The sequence below is a fragment of the Gorilla gorilla genome, chromosome 6 (genome assembly GCF_029281585.2).
Source record: "Gorilla gorilla gorilla isolate KB3781 chromosome 6, NHGRI_mGorGor1-v2.1_pri, whole genome shotgun sequence".
NCBI classification, from domain to species: Eukaryota; Metazoa; Chordata; class Mammalia; order Primates; family Hominidae; genus Gorilla; species Gorilla gorilla.
This window is the reverse complement of record NC_073230.2, coordinates 90,538,481-90,551,785: the sequence shown is the minus strand read 5'-3', so window position 1 is coordinate 90,551,785 and position 13,305 is coordinate 90,538,481. Positions and strand designations below refer to the sequence as shown.

The 13,305-nt window shown below is 53.1% G+C and overlaps 1 protein-coding gene across 2 annotated transcripts in view; it reads right to left on the bottom strand.

Annotated features, from left to right (window-relative positions):
- Position 1: 1 nt before the first annotated feature.
- BAIAP2L1 (BAR/IMD domain containing adaptor protein 2 like 1) overlaps positions 2-13,305 on the bottom strand; it is a 111,291-nt gene continuing 97,987 nt past the window's right edge. For both annotated transcript variants that reach the window (XM_055393174.2, XM_055393177.2), the window contains 3 exons: positions 12,554-12,734; positions 2,420-2,457; positions 2-1,944 (listed from right to left, as the gene is read on the bottom strand). In XM_055393174.2, coding sequence (XP_055249149.1) covers positions 1,869-1,944; positions 2,420-2,457; positions 12,554-12,734 — 295 coding nt within the window. In that variant the 3' untranslated portion in view covers positions 2-1,868. The remainder of the gene's footprint in view (positions 1,945-2,419; positions 2,458-12,553; positions 12,735-13,305) is intronic.

Here is a 13,305-nt window from a genome sequence, read left to right as displayed (position 1 = left end):
AATGTTTTCAAGTTCTGCTTTATTATTAAAGTTGTAATCCCTTGATATTTACAGAGCATGCACCTCGGTGCCAAGGACCAGGCCATGCCCCTGTTCTGGTCTGGGAGGCAGAACCTGGGGTTGGGTGAGCCACGGGGTCTGCGGGTTGCATCTGAGATCCCCAGGTCCTATTCTTCCACCCCGTAACAAAACCAGAAACCTCCCCAAGGCAGAACGCCAAAGGCCAGGTGTCACCCACATCCCAGCAATTCCCCTTAGCGCCAGATGGGGCTCCCTGAGCCCTGTGGCTGAAGTGGGGAACACGGCCATGGGGCTTGTGTGGACTGAATTCTCACGTGGCTGCAGCCCTTTCTGTAGGACTGGGGTTGTTAACATAGTTCATGGTGCCTGCAGCCCTTCATGGTGGGGGTGCCTGGTTTGTCCTCCCAGGAGAAGCAGATGGTAACACTGCTGGACCTGGCTGGAAGGAGCCTGAAGCATCGGCCACGTCCATTGGCTTACCTGCATGTAACCTTTCCCAATCTCAGCCTCATAGGATACACTTATGGCAAGGCCAAAGGAGAGGGGATAAGTCACAGCCCCAGCACCCCACAACACACACGGTGAGTGGCCGGGCTGGAGTGCAGCGGCATGATCTGGCTCACTGCAACCTCTGCCTCCCGGGTTCAAGTGATTCTCCTGCCTCAGCCTCCTGAGTGGCGCCCACCACCACACCTGTCTAATTTTTGTATTTTTAGTAGAGACTCCTGACCTCAGGTGATCCGCCTGCCTCGGCCTCACAGAATGCTGGGATTCCCGTACCTGGGCCGGGCTGGGAATTTTAACCATGACTCTCCACTCCAAAATAGGTCCAGATCCTTGGCAGCCAGAGGTGATTTCCAGCCCCGGGCTCAGGGCAGCCAGTGCGTAGTCCTCACATCCATACCATAGGGCCAGGTTCCGAGGGCATCGTGGCTGCTAGGCTGAAAAACCCGCCCTTCTCCAGGCACCAGAGGTCATCCTGGCTTTACACGTATCCTTTGAGAGTCTGTACCTGATTCAAACACGGAGAAGCCAGGACCCCGAGCAGTTTGAGTGTACTGGTAATGGATGCAGCTTTGGCCAACTAGCTGAGAGAGAACACAAGGAGCCGTGACTCCGACGCCCAGGCCTGTGTCCTGGATGGGCCGTGTGCAGCGAATCCGTCGGTGACTCCTAACTACCAAAAAAAGGAGCTCTCGGAGGAGATTTCGTCGAGTGCTACGTGTGGCTGTGATAAGGGCAGGCAAAGCGTCTTAGCACTCTACAGCTCTGGCGTGGTTGGAGGGAGGGCGGGGGTTTCTCCATCTTTGGAAGCTCTACACTTAAACATTTTAAGTTAAATTACATTTATATAGTATTTTCATAATTTATATTGCTTAAAATTATGATTTGCATGCTAAGATGCAAACTTATGTGATATCTTCTTTAGACATAATGCTTTTAAGAGCACATGCTTTATAAAATAAAACTGGTCTCATTCATATCAGGTGCAGAAAGCCAGTCCTGAAAGCATAGACTATCCCTTATTCTGGCTGTTATTAAGGAAAAAATTCATTTAAAAAAATACAGTAAAGATTGAAACCAAGTTTACTGTTTCTTGAACAGAATAGGAAGAAAATATTTTAAATGACTGAGCTGGTCATTAGACTATTACTCATTTATCTTAAAGGCAGAAACGTGTCAACCCAACTACGTGAAATAGAGAAGCATGATTTGCTTAGGCAGGCGACATTAGAGTTAGGCCTCTCCACTGAAGCTTCCCGACCGTCAGCATGTGGCAGACAGGACGCGCCCATCATTCCTCAAGGGAGAACCGGAGAGGCCCGGGAGAGTCCTTGGCCGTCCTCTCATCGAATGATGGGTGCCGAGCGATCATTCGTCACAGTCGGGCGGAGTTTCACAGTGGCAAAGGGGTTTTCTCCGCTGCAGGGGATAAGAAAAATCTTTCAGAACTTCTGCTCTACGAGGGAAACTGGATTTTAACAGTGCTAATAACCCGTTCTTGCCCTGTGAGACTGGACGGCTGACCACCTCCCCAGCTTGTACAGGTCCCAGCAGCGTTTTCTGAGTGTGAAAGTTTTGTTCAGCAATGATTCCTACATCATACCACCTGCTGCAGAACGATCCCAGGTTTTAAGCGTTCTGGACGTGGGCACCCACACCTCTTTAGTCCTGCATTGTGTGACATGGGGGCCACTCTGGGGTGGGGAGGCCCTGCTCCCAGCGTGGTCTAAAGCAGTTGGTAAAGCGAGCAGGGGGCTGCAGTCCCCCATGGCTCCACAGGCCGAGGCCTTTCTCAGGCTGGACCCCCTGGGCTGGGCACCGAAGGCCCTTCTGGGGGACACTACAGGGAAGAGCAATGTCACACACTGAGGCTCATGTAGGAAGCCACGCCTACCTGAGAAAAGGCGGCTTTGCAGTCCCGTTGGCATCGTTCTGTGAGAAAGATAAAGAAGTTTATGGAGGGCTTAGAATTGGTCTTTTAAAACTTATTTTAGGTAGAGATGGGGATTTGCTATGTTGCCCAGGCTGGTCTCGAACTCCTGAGCTCACGTGATCCTTCCACCTTGGCCTCCTAATGTGCTGGGACTACAGGTGTGAGCCGCTGCGACTGGCCTGTATTGGAGATTTTTAATAAGACCCAAAGGTAAAGACATCTAAAACATAAGGGATGTTTAAAAGTGCCCTGTCCCAATCTGTTAGACTGTCTAAATTGACTTGGAAGAATAAGGCAAGAACAGAAAACGCTCTGAAAGGCGGTAGCGGCCCTCCCAGGTGTCAGAGCGTGAACAGAGCATGGCACTGCCTGCGCAGGTCACCCGTGATGTCGGGAGCTCACGTGTGAATGAGCCGCCTGCTAAACTCGGAAACAGTTTCACAAAATGAAGCTTGAGCAACAGAGCGACATCACAGAAGAAAACATTTGTGCCAAACAGAACCTCTCAGACTCGGGGCAAACAGAGATCCTGCAGGTCCTCAGCCACGGTCTTTTGAACGCAGAATCTAGTGACTGGGGTGTGCTTTTTGGGAGCTGACTCCTGAAGCATGACAAAGAAACAGCAAGTAAAAATAAAACCCCGCTGGCTTTGGGGCTGCTAGAGCCAGGGATCTTGTAGGAAGCTCAAACTGAGGAAAAGAGAAGGTGGAACCAAAGTGCAAAGGTGCCTACAGGGCTCGGGTGGGGAGCACCTCCTTCCAGCACCTGCCACCCAGGGCGAGCCAGGGCCAGGTGTGTGCGTGCCTTCTTTCCCTCACTCCAAAAAGCCTGCAGGGTTTAACAAGCCTGCCTGCACACAGGGAGCGGAGTCAGGCAGCCGCCCAGGAGAGGGCAGTGTAACACTGTGTAACCAGCCTGTGGCCCGGCCACACCGTCCTGACAGCCCCAGGAAGCGTCCCAGCACCCCCGGGGGGGTCTCAGGGAGCACGCAGACCTCTCAAGATTGACTTAGGGGAGGCCCTCTCATGCCCGATGCCAGCGCTAGAGCGCAGGCCGTTCCTGGACATGGAGGCCCAGGCCAGGCCTCCTCTGGGATGGCCTCCACTGCATGTTGGGTGTACAGACTGTGGAGACAGAAGGCAGGTTGGGAGCCCCAGGGCTGTGCCTGAGACCTGTCCCACCCTCCCCAGATCCCCTGGGCAGGGCATCTGGGGCCAATTCATTGTCTGCTTTTCATCACTGGAGGACAAAGCCACTGACCTGCCTTGCACATCCTACACGGCTTTAAATGGCCGCAAAAGTGACTTCCTGCGGGGCACGCAACGCTTCCCTAGCAGGCCTCAGAGGAAGTCCTTGCTGGTGTGAGGTGCATGCTCTGCGATTATGATGGGCTAATTTATGATTTAAATGCACCAGGGTGCCTGTCGCATGTGCTCACGGTGCTGGCATTCGTGGACTCTGTTGCAGAAGGGCCATGGCTGGGCCTGAGGCACGATTCATGCCAATCCTGACTCCACTCTGCCCTCCCCTCCTCTCCCACTGGAGTCATCTGACTCCTTGGGGCCAACACCGTCTCCCTCACATGTGCAGCTTATGCTAGGGGAAGGCGCTTCCCAAACTAGAAACCAGAAACACCCTCCACCCACCCCAAGCACACCCCGGAGCTTGTTCAGAGCCTCCTGGGCCCCCACGGGACTTTAAAAAGGTCCCAGTAAATCCTCACAAAGAACGCAGCAAGAAGCACCGACTCCTGCCAGGAGGACTGAGGAGGAAAAAGAACGCCTAAGATGACAGCTTGAAGCCACTCAGTGTCGGGCCAACCCCGTGCATGCACGCCTGCGGCCCAACAATCCTGCTCCCTGTAGGAACAAGCAGGGCACACACCCATGGGCACCGAGACACTCGGGCAGCCCTGGAGAAACAGCCCAGACCAGAAACACCAGACGCCCGTCGATGGGAGAGCCAGAACCAGCTTCTGTGCAGACAGCAGTTCACCACACAGCACTGAGCGACTGTCCCTACGGGGCCACCCCAGACGGCCATCTCTGTGCCAGGGCTTGGGGAGTCTGGTGTTGGAGAAGGGATGGTCACGGAGGTGGGCCATGCTGGGTGATCGTGGGGGCCGGGAACGTCCTGCTGGGTATACGGAGTCACATCATGAAAATTCATTGTGTGCTTTTCTGTCTGTGGTATTCTGTAATACAATGTTTACTTTAAAATATGTATTGGGCCAGGGACAGTGGCTCATGCCTGTAATCCCAGCACTTTGGGAGGCTGAGGTGGGCGCATCACCTGAGGTCGGGAGTTCGAGACCAGCCTGACCAACATGGAGAAACCCCATCTCTACTAAAAATACAAAATTAGCTGGGCGTGGTGGCGGACGCCTGTAATCCCAGCTACTCAGGAGGCTGAGGCAGGAGAATCGCTTGAACCGGGAGGCAGAGGTTGTGGTGAGCTGAGATTGCACCACTGCACTCCAGCCTGGGCAACAGAGTGAGACTCCGTCTTTAAAAAACAAAAAAACAAAAAACCAACAAAACAAACAAAAACAGAAACAACAAAAACATATTGGACGTGTTCAGGCAGATTTCCCGTTTAACATTTGCATGTTTCTCAGGGACCTGAAACCTCAGCACTCCTTCTGGATACAAGGCTGGCAGGAGCCTCTCTGCCTCCCTCTCCACTACAAAGGAGACCCACGAGGGCAGGGGCTTGGCACATATGGTGCCTCTTATCTGGTGGCCCCCAAGGGTCTCACAGCATCCTCCCTGCGTCCCTGTCTCAACCGCACACCTCACACTCAGCCCACTGTGGTGGTCACTGAACATAGACCTGCCCTCCTCTCTGTTCCCTTTCCTTGCAGTGGGGGACACCTCCAAGCCACAGGCAGCACTGCCACCGGCACCCAGGGCCCCGCGGGCACTGCCTGCTGCATGTCCTGTGTCCTCAACAAGACAGGAGACCACTAAGGCCACGAAACCAGCAGCCACTACGAGAGTGGTTGGGCTGCAACTGGAGACTGTAGAGCGAGGCCACCAAGTGGCTGACTGCGGCCAGGGTGGACACATCTTGTGATCCCCCATCTCCCGCAAGAATCCAAGAATCCAAAATGTGTGTGTGGACACTGGCTGACCACCCATCACTCGATGCCTGGTCCACACCCCCTTCCCGACTGTATGGAGCTTCCGGGGTGCCCACCGCATAGCCATGCGCCCAGGTTGGGGGACTAGTTGACCTGGCTTTCAGAGGGGTCCCGGGCAGCTCAGAGCACCGAGCACCACTTTTTCCCTTGGGCTGCAGCAAAGAATGCTGGTGGCTCTCACTGCAGAGGGCAGGACAGAGTGAACAGGGCCAGTGCAGGTGGCCTTGCTCCTGAGCAGAATGGAACATCCCTAAGGAACATTTCCAAGCCAGCTGGAGGCCAGTTACTCGCAACAAAAGTGGCCCTCACTGACACCTGTCTTCAGTGTGAAAACCCATTCCAGTCCTCGTCTGTGGCCGGGACTTGTCTTCCAGTTCACTTCTGATCTAGTTCAACCCCTTTATTCTCAAAAGGGGGATGCTGAGGCCCAAACAGGGAAAAGCCAACTGCTCCAAGCCACTGGGATCTTTTTGGAAGCCGAGGCGCCCATGTTGTGACGCAAACAAAGATGCGTGCAGGCCTGCACCGGGGGCACTGGCGGCTCTCAGGAGGGGCTCACGCCACGTGAGGGCGCGCTGTGAAATGCAGGCTTGCTTTTACAAAGGAGAGCTGTGTGCTTATTTAAAATGTTGGGAGGGAGCCAATACTTCCTCACTTGGAACTGCAGTAGAAAATACGTAAATTAAAAAAATTCAGGCCGGGCACAGTGGCTCATGCCTGTAATCCCAGTACCTTGGAAGGCCAAGGCAGGAGGACTGCCTGAGGTCAGGAGTTCAAGACCAGCCTGGGCAACATAACAGGATCTTATCATTGTTAATAAAAACTTAAAGAGATATCACGTGACCTGTGGCAAACCCCTAGCTTGAGTCCTGGCAAGTCTCCCCTGCCCCCTTGGGAGAAGCCCCTGCTCTCAGACCGTCTAATAAGACGCGCCGTCACAGGACAGCTGTGGGGCTTCCCAGGTGAGTGGGATGCTCTATGGACACCTAAGGTTAAGCATTCCAGTGTCACACGACCTGTAACTCACAGGAGCTGGATATAAAACCACGTATAAAAATGCTTTTAAAAAACATTAGGGGCTGGGTGCGGTGGCTCACGCCTGTAATCCCAGCACTTTGGGAGGCCAAGGCAGGCGGATCACAAGGTCAGGAGATCGAGATCATCCTGGCTAACACGGTGAAACCCCATCTCTAATAAAAATACAAAAAACTTAGCCAGGCGTAGTGGCAGGCGCCTGTAGTCCCAGCTACTCGGGAGGCTGAGGCAGGAGAATGGCGTGAACCCAGGAGGTGGAGCTTGCAGTGAGCCGAGATGGTGCCACTGCACTCCAGCCTGGGTGACAGAGCAAGACTCTGTCTCAAAACAAAACAAAAAAAACATGAGGATGCTTTCCCAGCTCTCATGGATCCCAGTGTTTGGCCTGGGATATAACACAGCTTTCCCCAACATCATCAGCTGGTTTAGGCATTTTGGTTAGGGAAAGCTAAGTTATTAATCGAGGTGGACATAAAAAGGCTGAGACACGTAATTCCAGGACTGTGTCCCCGGCCCTCAAGGGTGCCAGAGGCCCCCGGGGCTTTCAGGTGGCAAAGGCTGCCATTGTTTTTGAGACAGGTCTTGCTCTGTCACCCAGGCTGCAGTGCAGTGGCACAATGACAGCTCACTGCAGCCTCGACCTCCTGGGCTCAATCGATCCTCTCGCCTCAGGCTCCTGAGTAGACTACAGGTATATGCTACCATGCCTGACTTTTTAATTTTCTGTTTTTTGGTGTTTTCCTCTTGTTGCCCAGGCTGGAGTGCAGTGGCGTGATCTTGGCTCACTGCAACCTCTGCCTCCCGGGTTCAACTGATTCTCCTGCCTCAGCCTCCCGAGTAGCTGGGATTACAGGCGCCTGCCACCATGCCCAGCTAATTTTTTTTGTATTTTTAGTAGAGACAGGGTTTCCCCATGTTGGCCAGGCTGGTCTCAAACTCTTGACATCAGGTGATCCACCTGCCTCGGCCTCCCAAAGTGCTGGGATTACAGGCGTGAGCCACCACGCCTGACTGGTTTTTTAGTTAATTTTCTATATAGACGAGGTCCCACTATATTGCCCAGGCTGATCTGGAACTCCTAGGCTCAAATGATCCTCCCACCTTGGCCTCCCAAAGTGCTGGGATTACAGGTGTGAGCCACCGTGCCCGGCAGGCTGCCATCTTTTGAGCCTCAGCCATGGTACCTGCTTCTTGACCACCACGTTATGGATCAAACTTCTTATTTTTATATATATATAGAGATGGGTCCTTTCTCTGTCGCTCAGGCTGGACTTGAGTTCCTGGGCTCAAGTGATTCTACCACCTTTGCCTTCCAAGCAGCAGGGATCACAGGTGTGAGCCACCGTGCCCAGCTAGAGCAAGTTTTTAAATGGAACACTGTACTATTTTGTATGATCTATTCCTAACTGTCCAATGTGGCAACCACTAGCTGTATATGGCTACTTAAAATAAAATAAAATTTGCCGGGTGCGGTGACTCACGCCTATATTCCCAGCACTTTGGGAGGCTGAGGCGGGAGGATCACCTGAGATCAGGAGTTCGAGACCAGCCTGGCCAACATGGTGAAACCCCGTATCTACTAAAAATACAAAAATTAGCTGGGTGTGGTGGCACGCACCTGTAGTCCCAGCTACTTAGGAGGCTGAGGCAGGAGAATTGCTTGAGCCCGGGAAGTGGAGGTTGCTGTGAACCAAGATCATGCCACTGCACTCCAGCCTGGGCAACAGAGCAAGACTCCGTCTCATAAATAAACAAACAAACAAACAAACAAATGTAAACGTCTAGTTCCTTCGTTGCACCATCCGTTTTTCAAGTGCTCTGCTGCCCTGTGTGCCCTGTGGCTGCTGGACTGGGCAGGGAACATTTCCATCTGTGCTGCTCATCTCTGACACACAGATGCTTGATCCATGCTCCCTGCTCGTGAGGAGGCTGCGAGGCCAGGAGGCCCAGAACACACAGCCATTCCCCTGCTCCCTGCTCCCGCCCTTGGAGCAGCACCAATGCGTCTGTAGGCTGTTTCCCACAGCTGGGCTCCCGGAACTCCTGACTGGGATTGGTCTGGATGAAACGTGGTCACTTGTCTAACAGGAGTGCTGTCTACAGAGGCTGGATGCGGGTGACAGTTGCGGTCCCTCCCCTCAATGCTTTTGCAGTCTGCATAGGATGTTAAAATAACAACATGCAGATGACCGCGCCGTGTCTTATCAGGAAAGCGTACTGATGTGGAGGCCAAGAAGCTGCTGGCTGAGATTTCAGAACTGGGTTTCTAACCTGCCGTGGGCCTTGGACAGCGGCTGCCATTCTTCCGTGCCTCCCTTTCTCCATTTCACGAGGCCCCGCTATCCCTCTACCTCCCCCAGGAGGTCCCAGCACAGGCACTGCTCAGGAAGCACCACCGTGAGGTGCGAAGGGTGTGAAGGTACGAAAGACAGGAGGGCATCACAGGATGGCGGCACCACTCCCCTCGCAGCCCAGCCAGAAGCCAGGCAGCAGTGTGGGGGCTCATCCTGCCTCTCTGGCTGGTGCCCGACCCCAGCTCTTGAGCCCCCCAAGTCACTGCAACGCCCAGGCCTTGTGTTTTTGCCGAAGCTCGTGCCTCAGAGCCTGGCTCCGACGCTTTCCTCCTAGAAGCCTCCCCTGATGCGTCCCAGGAACCCTGGCCTCTCCCCTTGTCCTCACCCCATGCATCCAGCGCTCCCTGGACTCCACCCCTGTGTGGGTCTCATTCCTCTTTGTGTCCTGAGGGCTTGGCTCTAGGCTGCCCAGTAGAGGCCGGCTGGATGAATGCTGATGGGACGGTCTCATCTCTGTCCACAAAACCCCTCCCCCACAGCCATACCCTCACTGCCATGTGACTGTGTTGACAGAAGTCTGCTGGCCTCAGAGGTCTGCGGCCCAGGAAATCTCAGCTGCCATCAGTGATAAACATGACCTCCCTGTGGGCGTCACCTCCACCCCTGTGCTGGATGGGCCTTCTCATCGATTTCAGTGATCATGAAGTTAATCAGCAGTCAGCACTCAAACACGTGCAGAATCAATGACAACTGAAATGATTAGAATCCGCATAAGGAGGGCATTCTCATGAGGTATCTGGGGCTTTTGAATGTTCTTGGATGAAACCAGAAATGAAAGGCTGCTAAAATGAAAGCCTGAAAGCCTTCTAGCTTTTTTTTTTTTGTATATATATATTTTTTAAGTGGAGACGGGGTTTCACCGTGTTAGCCAGGATGGTTTTGATCTCCTGACCTCATGATCCACCCACTTCGGACTCCCAAAGTGCTGGGATTACAGGCGTGAGCCACCGTGCCCGGCCAAGCCTTCTAGCTTTCAAGACAGAAAGGGGGAACCGGAAGATGATGGTGTGTGCGTGTGTGTGTGTGTGTGTGTGCGCGCGTGCGTCTGTGTGTGTGGTGGGGGTTAGAGGGAGGGTGGTCTTGGGGAAGTGAGCTTTGGCAGGTGCGGCCCGTGGAGGCAGCTGGGGACTGGATGACTGGGAATCTCTCCCGTGGAGGGGACAGCCTGAAGCTCGCGGGTGTGAGCTGAGAATACCAGCTCAGGTGGGAAGGGTGGCGGTGGTGTCTACATGGGCCAGCTGCGCTGGTGGAGGCTACAGGGCACCAGGTCGCCCCCTGCAGGCAGCCCCACAGCTCAGCCCAACCCTCCAGGTCAGGGCCCTCGGGGACAGTGGTGTGCTTAAAGCTCTGCTGCCCCAGGAAGTGGGAAGCCGGTAAGAGGCGTGCACCGTGCGCTGGCAGTCTCCCGACACTGACAGAATGTCATGATCCAGCCAACAAAGAGGTTTAAGAATGAAGCCAGGTCACCTTTCCACTCCCCAGTGCTAAGTAAGGAGGAATCTGTCATTACTGAGTACACTGATACTTACAACCAGGCTTCTTCCATTTATCCAATTCCCTGCAGTAAGAATGGCGGCGACAGTACTTTCTTCACCAAGCTTTATCCACACGATAAATACACTGACAATGACATGTTTTCATTTTCTAACACTGAAGACTATCCAGGGTTGGCCAAAGTGTCAGTGCTCTCACAATGCCAGAGCTGTGATTTTTGGGGACAAGATTCTTTTACCTTAAAAGGCATTATCCAACCTCAATAAAGCAGCAGGCTAGGCGAACATCAACAGCTACTAACATCACAAAAAGAGACGGACGTCCACACGTGCCTCCTCACTGGTGAAATGCTCCAGCAAAACACAACAGTCAAACAAGCAAAACAGCAACAGACTCTGAGCAGGGCCTGAGGTCTAACTACCAATTTACAGAAATACAGGAGACACGGGGGAACGCAGAAAGGACACCATCAGCAAAATCCAGATGGGGGACACCCTCCAGGACAAATGACTGGTTCTTCTACAAAGAGACTGCTAAGGACAAGAGGCAGAGGGGGGACCTGCAGCTAGAAAAGGCCTCATGAGCCCTATCCACCAATTACAATGTATGGAGCTGATTTGGATCCAGATTCAAACAACTACACTGTAAACCATTTTTCTTTTTTTATGAGACAGGGTCTCTGTCATCCAGGCTGGCATGCAGTGGTATGATCACAGTTCACAGCAGCCTCAAACTTCTGGGTTCAGGCGATCCTCCCACCACAGCCTCCTGAACAGCTGGGACTACAGACAAGTGCCACCGTACCTGGCTAATTTTTATATTTTTTGTCTACATAGGGTCTTGCTATGTTGCCCAGTTTGGTCTAAAACTCCTGGGCTCAAGTGATCCTCCTGCCTTGGCCTCCCAAAGTGTTGGAATTACACAGACATGAGCCATTGCACCTGGCCTCAAAGACATTTTGAATGAAGTTTCAAAAGCTAGCATTCCTAAACCAAATCATGCCAATGCAGTCTACAATGAGGCAGGTCTACATTCCCAGACTCCTCAAGGCTCACGCGTAGGTCCGGGGCAGGCACATCTTAGAAGCGCATCCGTTTCATATCATCAAGACACTCCGCGCCTGGGCACCACTCACAGCTGAACTAAGGCCCCGGACACAAGGTATAGGGGCCTAGCTCCTTCGCCCCAAAGCAAGACAGCTCCTGGAGCGAGGGGTGCAGACACCACCACCCAGCCTCCTCCCCTTCACCCACAGGTCTCACGCCAGGGCGCACTAACCTCAGCCAACCCAGCCCGGGAGTGATGTCCAGCTGCGCTGCTCCCCACCACGCCATCACCTCACCTTGTGTTATTCTCTGCATGGCTTCCAGCGTCACTGTTTTTGTTTATTTTTTATTGTCTGCTTCCTATCACTAGAACAGAAGTTCTGAAGAGGCAGGCAGAGTCTGGCCTTGTTCTCCTCTAGCTGGAGAGCCCGCACCAGGGCCTGGTGCCCAGCAGACATGTGCAGTGGCGGGAATGGATGAATTGGTTCCGGGAGCCCACGACCTCCATGCTGGGCCCCCAGAGGCACGTTAGGGTTATCTTTCAGGGTTATCATTAACCCTAAACCCCGTGCCTAGAAGGTTTAGGGTTAAAGATAACATCCGCAGTGCCTGGGAGTAAAGACTTTCTGAAGAAAGATGAAGTTACCACTTTTAACGTAAGCCTCTCTTCAGAAAATAAGAAAATGAAAGAAAATGGTGATTCAATGGCTAAAAGACTGCAGCCAGGCAGGAGAGATAAGAAACCTAATAAAATCTAGCAAACTAGAGGCGACTGTGTGTAAACTCTCACTGACAAGATAGAGTCCACATGAAAGAAGGGCTGAAGTCAAGGAGGTGAAAGGCTGCATGACAAAGAAGGGAATCTAGAGGATCAAAGGCGGCAAGTCCCCTCCTCCCTCCTCCCCGGGGACACCACCCTCCCCCTGGGGACAGAGCAGAGCAAGGCAGTCACCACAGGACCTGCGCCTCCCAGTCGGGGATGGCGAGTCCAGGACCCAGGACGCCCTGCTGCGGCTTTACTCACAGGAGCCTCGGTCTCGGGCTTGGACGCCGGGGCCTTAAAGGTGGATGTCGTTCTGGCCGAATCTGCTCTCCTGTCGGCAGCTGCCCCCATGGACAAGCATTCCAAGTAGTCGGGTGGGGGGATGACAACACTGCTATTCTCAGACAAGTTCACGGTGCTGATGCTTCTTACTGGCGCGGGGCTCAAACCCAAAAAGGACACAGCACGTGTTAGATAATGTCTCACCACCAAACCCCAAACATCCTCCGTGTCCCTGACCAAGGACAACAGTAACAGTACATCACCCATCAAAACCTGGTCTTGATCTCACACACACAGACACACACAGTACATATATCAATACAAAACACTGTATTTTTTAATTTTTTTTGCGACAGAGTCTCACTCTGTCACCCAGGCTGGAGTGCAATGACATGATGTCAGCTCACTGCAACCTCTGCCTTCTAGGTTTAAGTGATTCTTCTGCTTCAGCCTCCTGAGTAGCTGGGATTACAGGTGCACGCCAGTGTGCCCAGCTAATTTTTTGTATTTTTAGTTGAGATGGGGTTTCACCATATTGGCCAGGCTGGTCTTGAACTCCTGACCTCAGCTGGGATTACAGCATGAGCCACCACACCCGGCCTAAAACACTAATGTTTTTAGCAGTTTCTAAACATATCCTCACAAGAAATTTTTTTTTTTTTTTTTTTGAGACGGGGTTTCCCTCTTATTGCCCAGGGTGGAGTGCAGTGGCGCGATCTTGGCTCACTGCA